Genomic DNA, 12,218 nt, shown 5'->3' on the forward strand with positions numbered 1-12,218 from the left:
CTGCTATCAACAGATCTCCATTGCACCCTCCTCAGCCGTCAGGTACCCCCTTTGCAAATCTGCAATTCACCATGACTGCAAATCCAGACCGCATTCAGTACATCCAAGCACAGTCTGAAATGTCTGTTTCTCCACATGCATGGGTCCAAGAGTAGGCAGAACCAAGTTATCCTTGGCAGGATGCTCCATCCCACACCGGCAGTGGGATTCTCCATCCTGCGAGCTGTCCATTGTGGCCAGCCCCACGCAGTCAGGAAATCCCCGGGCGTGGGTGCGCTGCCGGCACAATGGAGAATCTCGCCAGTGGAGAATCCAGCCCCCTGTGCCTGAAGGAAGGTGGTGTTGAATGTTGCTGAAAGGTTATATAGAAACTGGGTAATGTAACTGAACAGGACTGGGAGGGTCCTGTTCAATGTCGGAGGGGGCTGCACCTGTCCTGAGAGGTGGTGGCTGGGTTTTGCATCCTTTTGCAACAAGACCTGTAGCCAACACCAAAGGCATGCTTTCTTGCGGCCTTGAAAGCGACCATGACTCTCAATGTTCTAGCGAGCAGGTTGTTCCAAGGCTCTGCAGTCAACCTCTGTGGATTTTCAGTCAGCAGCATATAGGTGCATCTACAGAGTCACCAATGCCCGTTTGCCAGCGTAGGGCAGTTTCTCTCATTTGATACAGATGCTGCATTGCAAACAGAGTGACAGGATTTGGCTCAGTTGTAGGCTTCTCCCAGGTGCTGAGTGTAGTGAACTGCATGCACATTGAGATAAGGACACCCATGCAGACTTGGGAAAGGTACATTAACCGAAAGGGGTAGCACTTTTTAAATGCCCAACTCCCACAGCAAGAAGTTTCTACATGTGGGCGCCCGTTAACTTGGCAATTGCCATGATTTATTAATCCTGAAGGAGTCTAGGTTGACCTGAATGTTCAAACTAATCCTGTCATGTTCAAACTAATCCTGTCATGTTCAAACTAATCCTGTCATGTGCATGGATAGATACTTTGGATACGGGTTCTCCTCTAAATGGCAATTGCCAAGATTTATTAATCTTCAAGGTGTCTAGGCTGACCCGAATGTTCAAACAAATCCTGTCATGTGCGTGGATGGATACGCTGGGATAAGGATTATATTCTGAAAACATGTCTTCCCATGTCCCTCCGCCAACCACAGAGAAGGTCCAATGAGGGCCACTTTCACACAAGGATGCTAATGAACAAACCTGTGGCCTTCTAATCTATAGAACCACAGAATTCCTACAGTGCAGAAGGAGGCCATCCAGCACATCGAGTGTGCACCGACTCTTTGAAAGAGCACCCTACATAGCCCACCTAATCTGCACATCTTTGGGCACTAAATGACAATTTAGCGTGGCTAACCCATTTGCATATCTTTGGACTAAGGGAGGAAACTGGAGCACCCAAAGAAAACCCACATGGGGAGGAAGTACAAACTCCATACAGACAGTCACCCAAGGCCAGAATTGAATCCGGGTCCCTGGCGCTGAGGTAGCAGTGCTAACCATTGTGCCAGTAATGATGTGGTTCAGGTGCTTTGATCACTCGGTGGGGATGTGGGGGTGCTGGAATCTGTGCCACAGCCATTGTCCTCTGATCCACAGCAATGATCTCTGAGATTTGAGGTCCCACAGCCTAGCTTTGATATTGTGGTGTCTCTTCAGGGAATGGGAAGAGTGACATTTAGGCTCATCAAGGCAAGGCATGGACTTGGAATACTACCAGGATGTCTTGAATGACTTTTCCACAATATCATCCATTCATATGTATGTTATTTGCTTCACCTTGGCCATTGACGCATGCTATTATACTGCTGAGCACCATCTGTCTTGCTGCCCACCTGAGACCAGCCAAGCTGGATACAGCGAGGTCAGGCTGCACATATAATAGAAACACCTTGTGTCATCATAGTGCAGAAGGCCTCTGAGATGTTTCTGGCATTGGATCCAGCGTAGTTAATGGTGACCTGAGGTGTTGACCACCTCACCAAGCTTAAGCTAGTGTGCTTTGATGGTACTGGGGGTAGCTGGTGCCCTAGGGGGAACAGGATGTCCCGCTTGCAGCAGTCTGTCCAGGTTGTGTTCAGAGAACCTGGGTGCAGCTCCCTTACAGGGCTCTTGGCTACTCTGGGTATGATCCATCGCAGAATAAGGGAAGAGGTGTGATTTCCATGGTGATTGCCTGACCTGAACTTCATGGGATTTAATGAGGAGGTGTAGCCTAGGTGGCCGACGCACTGCATTGTGCGTGACAGTGTGTTGTGTCCTCTAAGAGGAATGTATAAAGTTGGGTGTTATAGGTGTGAGGGGGTCAGAATTGAAGTGAGATGTACAGCAGATGAGCTTTGCTGTTGTAGCAACTTCCAGAGATATATCAGCTGTTGCATGACTTTTCGATAAAGGACAGAGGCTTTCAGATGAGCAACAAAAGACGGGTGCAGAGGGATTCTCAAAGGGTAGGCTAGAGTGGCAACATTAGCTTAAAATAGTGAGCATATGTTGATTTCACTGAGGATGCACAACTGAAGGTGTGCAATCAATAGGCCAACATTAAACAGCACCGTACTTATAGTATAGGCTCAGAAGACTGCTCCAGTGGCAAGGCAGGGCTGCTATGGACAGATATTTGCTATTGATGTATTTTACCGTTCTTTTATTGGACAGAGGACAGGAACTACATGCCCCCCCCCCCCCCACAAAAGCTCTTCCTGCCCAGTTGTGATGCCACACCCAATGGTAAGTTGCAAACTGCACATGCTTGGAAACATGAAAATCCCAGGCAAAGTCAGTCATGAGTTGGGTGCGCATTCTGGAAACCACCAAAATGCCCGACTCCCATTTTGCGAGCCCGAGAGGAAAATCCAGAAATTCTTAGTCTCCTATCTTCAGCAAGACCACCACAGAGAGATGACCACACTTCTCAGTGCAGAACGCTGAAGTATGTTCATAGATTTCCTTTCTTGTCCCAGAGTAAGTAGTTTAATTTTACACTCCAATAGTAGCTCCTACCCAATGGATTTCTACAGCCATTCATGGGCAAATCAGACCAGCCAATGATTCCTTATTACCAATCTCTTGCTTTACACGAGTTGTCTGGATATTGAAATAAAAGTGACCTGTCTTTACTGTGTCATAGAATGTGCCTTGGAAGATGAAACCTATGAGGATGGAGCTGAGACTACAGTGGAGTGTAACCGATGTGTCTGTGCCTGCGGCAACTGGGTGTGTACTGCTATGACCTGTGATGGTGAGTTGAAATATTAACCCAGAAATAATATTGATATTGTTCTCTTCCAGAATTCTCAGGTAAGGGAGAAGCGGTGTCAATTTTCCTCCTTCCTCCTGTGTACATCTGTATACAGAACCAAAATGTGTCTGTGGTTAGATAGCTTCAGGTGGAGTAGGGAACAATGAATTGCTTTGGATGAGGTTAAAAAAATAAGTTGTTCTGTGCAAATATTGAGGACTAGTGAGTGCGGGTGTGTTACAAATGTTTTTATTCACTTATGGAATGTGGGTGTCATTGGTGAGGCCAGCAATTATTTTCCAACCCTAACTACCCTTTGGAAGGTAGTGGTGAACCATATGTATACCCATGGGCAAGGACCCCCCACCCCGCCATGTTTTCCGGCAGCGAAGGCGGCTCGCCATTGGCCAACAGGGGGAATCTTCGGTCCCGCCAAGGTCTACAGGATTTTGTAAGGCTTGCCCGCTCTGGGGGGGGGGGGGGGGGGGGGAGGTCATCTTTGAAGGGAGTAGAAGATCCCACTACGGGGGAGGGCTGCAAAATCATGCTCCATGTTCTTAGATAGGGAGGTCCAGTATCTTGATCTATCAATTATGAAGGAACAGCAAATGTTTCCAAATTGAACAGTGTGTGTCTTGGAAGAGTTGGGGGGGGGGGGGGGGGGAATGAGGAGGAATCGCTACTGCAGGCAGGTATTGGGTATTCCCATAAACTTCTAGTCAATTTAAGTTGATCCAATGACAAAATATACTTCCCACAGTCATGTTTAAGGTTCAGATGACCTTTTGAGCGAGAGTGCTATTTATTTATTCCCTCTAAATATTACACGGACCTATGCACTGGTTCATGGGGAATTTCGTATAGAGACAAAAAGAAATGACATTCCACAGAGCTGACAGTTCGGGAGAAAGAACATTTGAACAGTTTTGGAAGTGGAGGTGGGTGGGGGTGAAATAGGATAGGAGGAGCTGTGGTTTAATTATTTCTCTTGGCATTGGGAAACACAGGGTGCCTGAGCATTTCCAAGAACAAATTCATGCTGCACAGAGACACACCAGAAGGCACCCAGCGATGCCCATCCCTTAAAATGAATTTTAAGAAACACATTTAAACAGGGGGAGCATTGAAAATATCTGTCATCGGGAACTGCATTTTGGAGAGGGAGAGAATCAACCAGAGGGAGTTGAGGGGAACTTTACAGCACCACCAATAGAGAAAATTAAATATCGCAGGCCTTGCCTGTCAGTGAGAGAGCCTCATCATGCCCACTCCCCGACCTCCAGTTTGGAAAACTTTGTTTTATGTTCAAGAATTTTAAAAAGATAACCTGCCTTTTAGAATGCTTTTAACAATGGGATCTCTGTTGTTCATTCCACGTGTTATTGGAAAAGCCTTACATTGTCTGGAAAAGCTGCCGTATTTCCCACAGTACAACAGACTGCGCTTCAAAGGATTTCATTAACTGTAAAAGGCCACAACTTTCTTTCTCTCCTTCCTCTCTCGCTACCCACCTACTTAACATGATGAAATGACCCAAACTGACACCTGACTAATTTGGCAGCTGTTACCAAGTAGCTGTGACACAGGTTTGCTGTTGCGTAACCAAGAGGTAGTGGATATTGCAACTTTAAACCTCATCCAGCCATTCAGACAGCACAGCAAGTGCTAAACAATAAGAACAGGAGGGTGAGGGGTCCATGAATTCTGAGGAAATCTCCCCATTCCCTGATTCCTCGGCCCCTCAGTCAGGTGCACCATTTGCTAGCCGAGTCCAAGCAAGGATGGCCGCTGGTGCAGAGATGCAGATAGTCCAGTACTAGGGAGGGGCCCCTGTGGGTCCCTATGCACAATTTATCTCTGCAAAACCATTTCTTTATTACTAGCATTTTTTTCCTTTAATTATCTTTCCTATACAAGATTCACCCCATTGTTCTTTTCTATATCAGTTTCTTTCTGTCTTGTATTGCCTCTTTCTCAGCTGACCACTGCTCTCTTCTTTGGCTTTTTCAATGAAGATAAAAATAAGGACCTCCCTGAGCAGCAGCCACAAACTACTGCAGATGACGAGATGACTGAGGAGGATTGGACAAAATACGTTCAAGAACTTAACAAGCATCAGGTTAGTATAACAGCTGTCTGAGACTTATTTTTAATTCATTTATGAGATGGTTAGGCCAGCATTTATTGTCCAACCTTCATTGTCCTCGAAGGTGGTGGTGGGCTGCCTTATTGAACCACTGCAGTCCCGTAGTGCAAGTATGTACACCTATAGTGCTGTTCGGGAAGGAGTTCCAGGCTGGACCCAACGACAGTGAAGGAGGCTTAAGGGCGGATCTTCACCTCTGACCCATTCAGGAAAGATTGGTCTCCTCTCTATGTACCTTAAATCCTATACCCACTAAATGCATGCCTGAGTTATATCCCTGCCAGGCTTTTCCAGGTATGTCTATAAACTGTCCCAATGAGTGACAACTTCCAATTAATACTAATAAACTTCCAATTAATACTAATAAACATTCTAATAAATGTGAGAAATTAATATTAAATATGGAGATTCTAATTTGTATAGATCAAAATTTGTTTTTATCCGTGTGCCAATTATGTCAAATATTCTGTAGTAACAGCTTTCGCCTTCAAAGTATACACTGATGATATCTAATAGTGAAAGGCAATGCAAGTCGGTGGCTCATAAAACAAGATAGCTGTTACTTTCATTACCTGTACAAATGGAGAATGCAGGGAAGTCCTTTTCTATGAGCACCCATTGGTGAAAATGATCTTTTTTTTATTAAAGCTTTTTTCAAACAGAATTTTTACAAAACTAATAACAGAAAAATAAACGAAAAATATTTAACAAATCTAGGTGGCTGTTATCATTATACAAAAAAAATCTATACATTTAAATAAACAGTTTCCCCCACCTGAGCCCCCCCCCCCCCCCCCCCCCCCCCCCCAGTTGCTGCTGCTGCTGACATTTTATCGCTCCCCTAGAAAGTCAAGGAAAGGTTGCAACTGCTGAGAGAACCCCAGCAAGGACCTTGTCAAGGCAAACTTTATTCGCTCCATGCTGAGGAACCCAGCCATGTCATTAACCCAGGTCTCCACACTCGGGGGTTTCAAGTCTCTCCACATTAACAGGATTCGCCTCTGGGCTACCAGGGAGGCTAAGGCCAAAATCTCAGCCTCTTTCGCTTCCTGCACTCCCGGATCCTCTGACGCCCCAAAGATCGCTATTACTGGAGTCTGCTTCACCCGCGTGTCCAAAATCCTGGACATAGCCCTCGTAAAGGCCTGCCAGAATTCTTTAAGAGCCGGGCATGCCCAGAACATATGGACATGGTTCGACGGACTCCCTGAACAGGTCAAAATGATCTTGATGTAACGTAAGCATCAATCGAAACCTTCTGTGAATAGCACTTGGTGAAAGATGCTTATCACCATTAGCTCATTGTGTTCATATACATGGATAGAGAATTGGTTAACTAACAGGAAACAGAGTTGGAATCAATGGTTCTTTTCAGCTTGAAAACGGCGGGGGGGGGGGGGGCTCAACTATATACAATCTATATTGATGTCATGGGTAAAAGGACTGAATGTAATCTAATCAAATTTGCTGACGATACAAAGTTCAGAAGGAAAGCAAGTTGTGAAGAGGTCACAGAGTCTGCAAATGGATATAGCCAGAGGGAAAAACATTTGGCAGATGGAATGCAATATGGGAACATGTGAAGTTATCCACTTTGAGGAGGTGGAGAAGAGAAAAGCAGATATTATTTAAATGGAGAGAGATTGCAGAATGTTGCTGTATTGAGGGATCTGGGTGTCATTGTGCATGAATCACAAAAATCAACATGAAGGTACATCAAGTAATTTGGAAGGCAAATGCAATGTTAGCCTCCATTGCAAAAGAGATGAAGTATAAAGTAAGTACAGCTGGATGACCACACCTAGAGTACTATGTACAGTATTGTTCTCCTTCAGGAGAGAGGATATACTTGTATTTGAAATAGATTGATTCCTGGGATGAAGTAGTTGTCTTATGAGCAAATATTCACTAGGTTGGGCCTATACTCGTTGGATTTTAGAAGAATAAGGTGATTTTATTCAAACATACAAGACTCTGCATGGGATAGACAGGGTCGATGTTGGAGAGGATGGGCAGAATTTGCCCATCTTGATGGAGATTGTTTCCTGCTGCAGAGGCCAGAGGGAGAACATGACATATCTTCTGGCCCCAATTAATTAAGCACTGGGGGTTTAGTGCTATATGCAATGGAGGGGGCGGGCATCATGAAATGCGTTCCACCATCATATCCGGTTGCCATATTTAAAAGGCACCCAACATTAGACCCACTGTTGAAGGAAGAATGGGGACCTCCTGAAGAAAAAAGATGGATCTGCAGGAACCATTTGAGGTTGGAGAATGGACCTCCTCAATGACACTGAAGCTGGAAGATGCACCTGTAGATGTCCCCCTTCCACCCCACCCACCCACTGTTGTGGTGTTTCAGGGTCGATGGCAACCTCCAACCAGAGCTTTTGAGGCAGCCCCAGGTATTGGTCAGGAAAGTCCTAGCTTCTGAACGACATGTTGTTCAAGATTCTGGACCAGCGTATTTTCCTGTTGGTGTCATGATGAATTAGGAGCGGGTGATTCTGCTTGGGCCTTCATCTGCATCCCACTAATGGGATGAAGATCAGTTTCATGCCAGCATCCAGTGGGTTTCCTGATTAGCCATGGTTGGGGCAGGCAGGAATGTGGAATTAAAGTCACAGTCAAATCAGCAATGATCTTATTGAATAGTGGAGCAGGCTCTAGGTGCCAAATAGCCTACTGATCCTATATCTTGTGAATTTGAGTTCTTATGTTCTTTGTATCATCCCATTGGAGATTGATTGATGGATTGTATGGTTGCAGCAGTGAGTCCAAATCCTTTTGAAGTGATTTCCATTGTGATAAGTAGATGATATTTCAAAATGCAAATGGTGGTTCTAACTTGAAAAGGGATGTCATTGCCTATGGCAACTATTGTTGAAAGTTTAGTTTGAAAATTACATCAGATTATAGCATTTTAGATGTAACTGTCTACTTATATTTTTCATATCGAAAATGGCCTATCACATCAAAGATATCATGCAAATTGGATAATTTAAGGCTTTAGAATATTGTAAATTTATCTCTTGATGTTGCCAGACTGTCTGCTCAGGAAAGCACTAATGGGCTTATTTTTCTATTTTATTTAGGAGACTGCTGAGAAGGCTAAGAAAGTGAACGTAAAGGACATCTAAAAATATAGGGTTTGGAAGAGAAACAAAGTTGATTATTTTTTTGAACCTGTTTCTCTCCATTCAGCCGATCAGTAAACAATTGGAACTTCAACAATCACTACTAAATATATATACACATTATAAACAGTATTTTTGGGCTTTGTGTTGGGGATGAAGGGAGTCCTTGGTTTTATTCGAACAGACTTCTTGTGATGTACTGTAATGTTAAAGAAGAGTTTAGTGTAAGAGCTAGCCATGAATGGTAAACTGTTGGTTTGAATTGCAACAGCTACATAGTCCTGTGATGGAAGATGGTGAAAAACATATCCCTTGTCTTTTTTCATTACCCACATTCCTCTGCATTATACACACAACCAGAAGTGTAGCTTCCTTGAACTCCTGGACCAGAGTTCTAGGTTCTAGATTAAAGTTTCCAGTGAGTCCTAAAATTTACAGTGCAACTTAGTGATGGATAGATTTGTTATTCGATCACAAAGAATTGTGGATATAGAGAGACTATCAGATGGCAGCGTTCATCGACATGGGGCCAAGTTGTGATGTCATTTCCTGATGCTCTTTGATAACCAAATCCTTCAATTAACCCAGAATTCTGACACCAAAAGACCTTTGATGGAAGCAAGTTAACGAGAAAAATGATGTAATTCAAATAATTTTTTGTATATCTAAAATTTGCCTCCCCATTATAATGTCCTTGATACATATTTATAAAGCAATTCAAAAAACTTGCGAGGCCTGTTTGGCTGACTTTGGATCCCTTCAGTTTAGATGCTAGAATTTGACTGGAATTTTCCAGCCCCTTCACGCCAATGGGATCTTCCAGTCCCACCCAAGTGAAAGCAGATTTCAATGACTCACTGGCAGGGGTTCTCCCCCGTGGATGTGGGGAGCCTGGAAATTCCAGCCCATGTTTTGTTTGTTGATGCTTATAAACATAGTGAGATGGGAGTTCCACCTGCCTGACCATTACACTGGTATCCCAAATAAATACTTCAGGCCTGACTTACTTTTGGAGGGTTTCAGCCTGGCACAGAACGCACAGAAAGTGTGGTGAAGAAAAACCTGGTACGCTACAAGTTCCTGGAACCTACAGCAGCTTAATGATGCCATGCTCCCTAATGCCTGAGAAAAACAATTGTCTTCTGTTAGTTCATATACAAGTGCCAACCAATCACCCTTATCCATGAGGGGGGGGGGGGATCTTTTAGTTTTAAAGAACTCCTGAGAAAAGCTGGAACATCCAGCCATTACTAAACCGTTCGTATTGCCATGTTAATAATGATAGAAAATGGAACATGTGATATCACATTTTCACTCCTACCTTTATTTTTTCTGGTTCACCACCCGTATTGTTTCTGGACTTTCGTATCCTGCAGGAGTAACACCAGAGGATCACTGCAAGGGTAGAAATGGGCAGAGACCAAACACTCCCTGCTGACTTTTCCATTCCTGCCAAATCTCGGAGCCCACCCCCTCCCCACCGACACGCGTAACGGTCTGTTGTCATGCAGAGGATTATGGAAAATTTAACTATAGCTATCTTCCCAAAAGGTTTACAAGCACTCTATTGACATTTCACAAAGGTGCTACTACATTCCTTCATTTTTATATATATATATAATTTTTATGTTATTTACATTTTTAAAATAATCTCTGTGGAGTGTCCAAAATTTTATTTAAACTCTTACGTTATAACCCTCGTATGTTATAACAAGCACCCACAATGTTGAAAATAAAAGCTTGAGTGCCGAAGTGTAGATTGGAAATCCTGTAGAAGTTGGGGGTGACAGACTATAATTGGGAATGTCAGGATGCCAAATTGCTATGGTGTAGACAAAAGGGAGAAGCTGCCTTTTACAAGTATTCTTTGGAACTGCTGAGGTCCACTTGAAATACTTCTGATTAACGGGTAAAAGGTAAGCTGTATGCCGGAAGGTGCTGTTGTTTCCTTTGCGTTTGGAAGAGAGCATTCAGCCCTGTAGAATGAAACTGCAAACTGCTTATTGCAACAGTTGAAAACCTTGATATAATTTGCAATGCTTGCGCTCCATCTCAAGCTAATGGGAGGCGTATAGAGATCAGAATCACCCACTACAGGTAGAAGGAGTTTCATGCAACTGTTGGGGTGACCCCAAAGAGGTGATAATCAGCCACGATTGAATGGTGGAACAGACTCGATGGGCCGAATGGCCTAATTCTGCTCCTATGCCTTATGATCTTGTAATCAGAAGGATGCTTAAAGTGAGAATATCATAATTTCAGTGATGGGGTCACAAGCCAAAATTAAGATGGAAATAAATATTTTAAATGCCTTTTAGGCTATTTTTCTGAAGGTAACATCAGCCATAGTATCCAGGCATTACCCTAATAACAATTGATTTGATTGCTTGGGAAAAACAGTGTTCATTGTACTGCAGTTTGCTTTTCACCTTATTCTCTTGAAACTGGTTTGCTGACAATGTGGTTAATGAATCTGAATGAATATGAACAAGACAAACCTACCCCCAACCCCCAAGCAGATAAAGACCAACCCTGAAAGATAGGTATTTAATCAGTTTCTGCATCCCAGCATCTGTGTCAGAAATTCACAAAGTGTCAACTTGCACATTGTTTGCACCAAGTAGCTCTTTATTTCAATGTCATTGATGGTTACTGGTTCTAAAACTGTTTCTGTGACCTTGTTTTGAACTACGACCTTATTAAACTATAAGATGAATCTTGTATACTCTGTGACAAAACTATGGTAAGAGGATTTCATGTATTGTAGTTTCCTTTTGTACTTACTGGCATTTTGGGGCTTAATGTCAATAAATTTTCTTACAAAATTTTTTTAAAATCATGATTTCTGTTATTGAAAAGCAAAATGCCTCTTGTGCTTTGAATTTATTATTCATATACAATATATTTAGGGTAGAAATTTGTCTTGGGCAGTGATCAGTATGGGTAATAGGTAATATTCAGTTGCATTGCAGTCAATGGAATAAATAGCAGACGCTGAGTATAAAGATGGCCAAACTGATGCTGCCCATTTTGCATCACCACCGAACAAATTTCTACCCCTTCGTCTCTGCTTCATCTTCTGAGTATGAAACAGTCAGCACCAGCATCGCTACATTGGTAAAACTTGAATGTGTGCATTCTGTGTCTGTTACTCGTCTAAGCTCTGTATCATATATTGAAGAGAGTAAAATCTTGGTTTTTGTGTCCCGGACAAGTTTGTCTTTTTTATTAGCTTTATATCTTCGACTATTGCCTGTGGCAGTTAATCCAGACTCCTTTCTCTGTCCGTCACCAAAGATCCCACGCAGCGCGTAAGTCTTGGAAATAATTAAATCTGATCAATGGCTACACAGGGATACTAAACTAATCAGTAACATGCACAGCAATAAACTGATGCATAAATTTTTTTTTTTTTTTATAAATTTAGATTACCCAATTATTTTTTCCAATTAAGGGGCAATTTAGCGTGGCCAATCCACCTACTCTGCACATTTTTGGGTTGTGGGGGCGAAACCCACGCAGACACGGGGAGAATGTGCAAACTCCACACGGACAGTGACCCAGAGCCGGGATCGAACCTGGGACCTCAGCGCCGTGAGGCGGTTGTGCTAACCACTAGGCCACCGTGCTGCCCAACTGATGCATAAATAATCGTCTGTTGAGGAAACGAAAGG

The 12,218-nt window shown here is 43.3% G+C and overlaps 1 protein-coding gene across 1 annotated transcript in view; it reads left to right on the top strand.

Moving 5' to 3' along the window:
• Positions 1-11,755, top strand: part of fstl1b (follistatin-like 1b) — a 140,814-nt gene extending 129,059 nt beyond the window's left edge. The window contains exons 9-11 of the mRNA XM_038801905.1: positions 3,148-3,258; positions 5,274-5,377; positions 8,503-11,755. Coding sequence (XP_038657833.1) covers positions 3,148-3,258; positions 5,274-5,377; positions 8,503-8,547 — 260 coding nt within the window. The 3' untranslated portion in view covers positions 8,548-11,755. The remainder of the gene's footprint in view (positions 1-3,147; positions 3,259-5,273; positions 5,378-8,502) is intronic.
• The last annotated feature ends 463 nt before the right edge of the window (positions 11,756-12,218 follow it).

This window comes from Scyliorhinus canicula, chromosome 7, assembly GCF_902713615.1.
Source record: "Scyliorhinus canicula chromosome 7, sScyCan1.1, whole genome shotgun sequence".
NCBI lineage: Eukaryota > Metazoa > Chordata > Chondrichthyes > Carcharhiniformes > Scyliorhinidae > Scyliorhinus > Scyliorhinus canicula.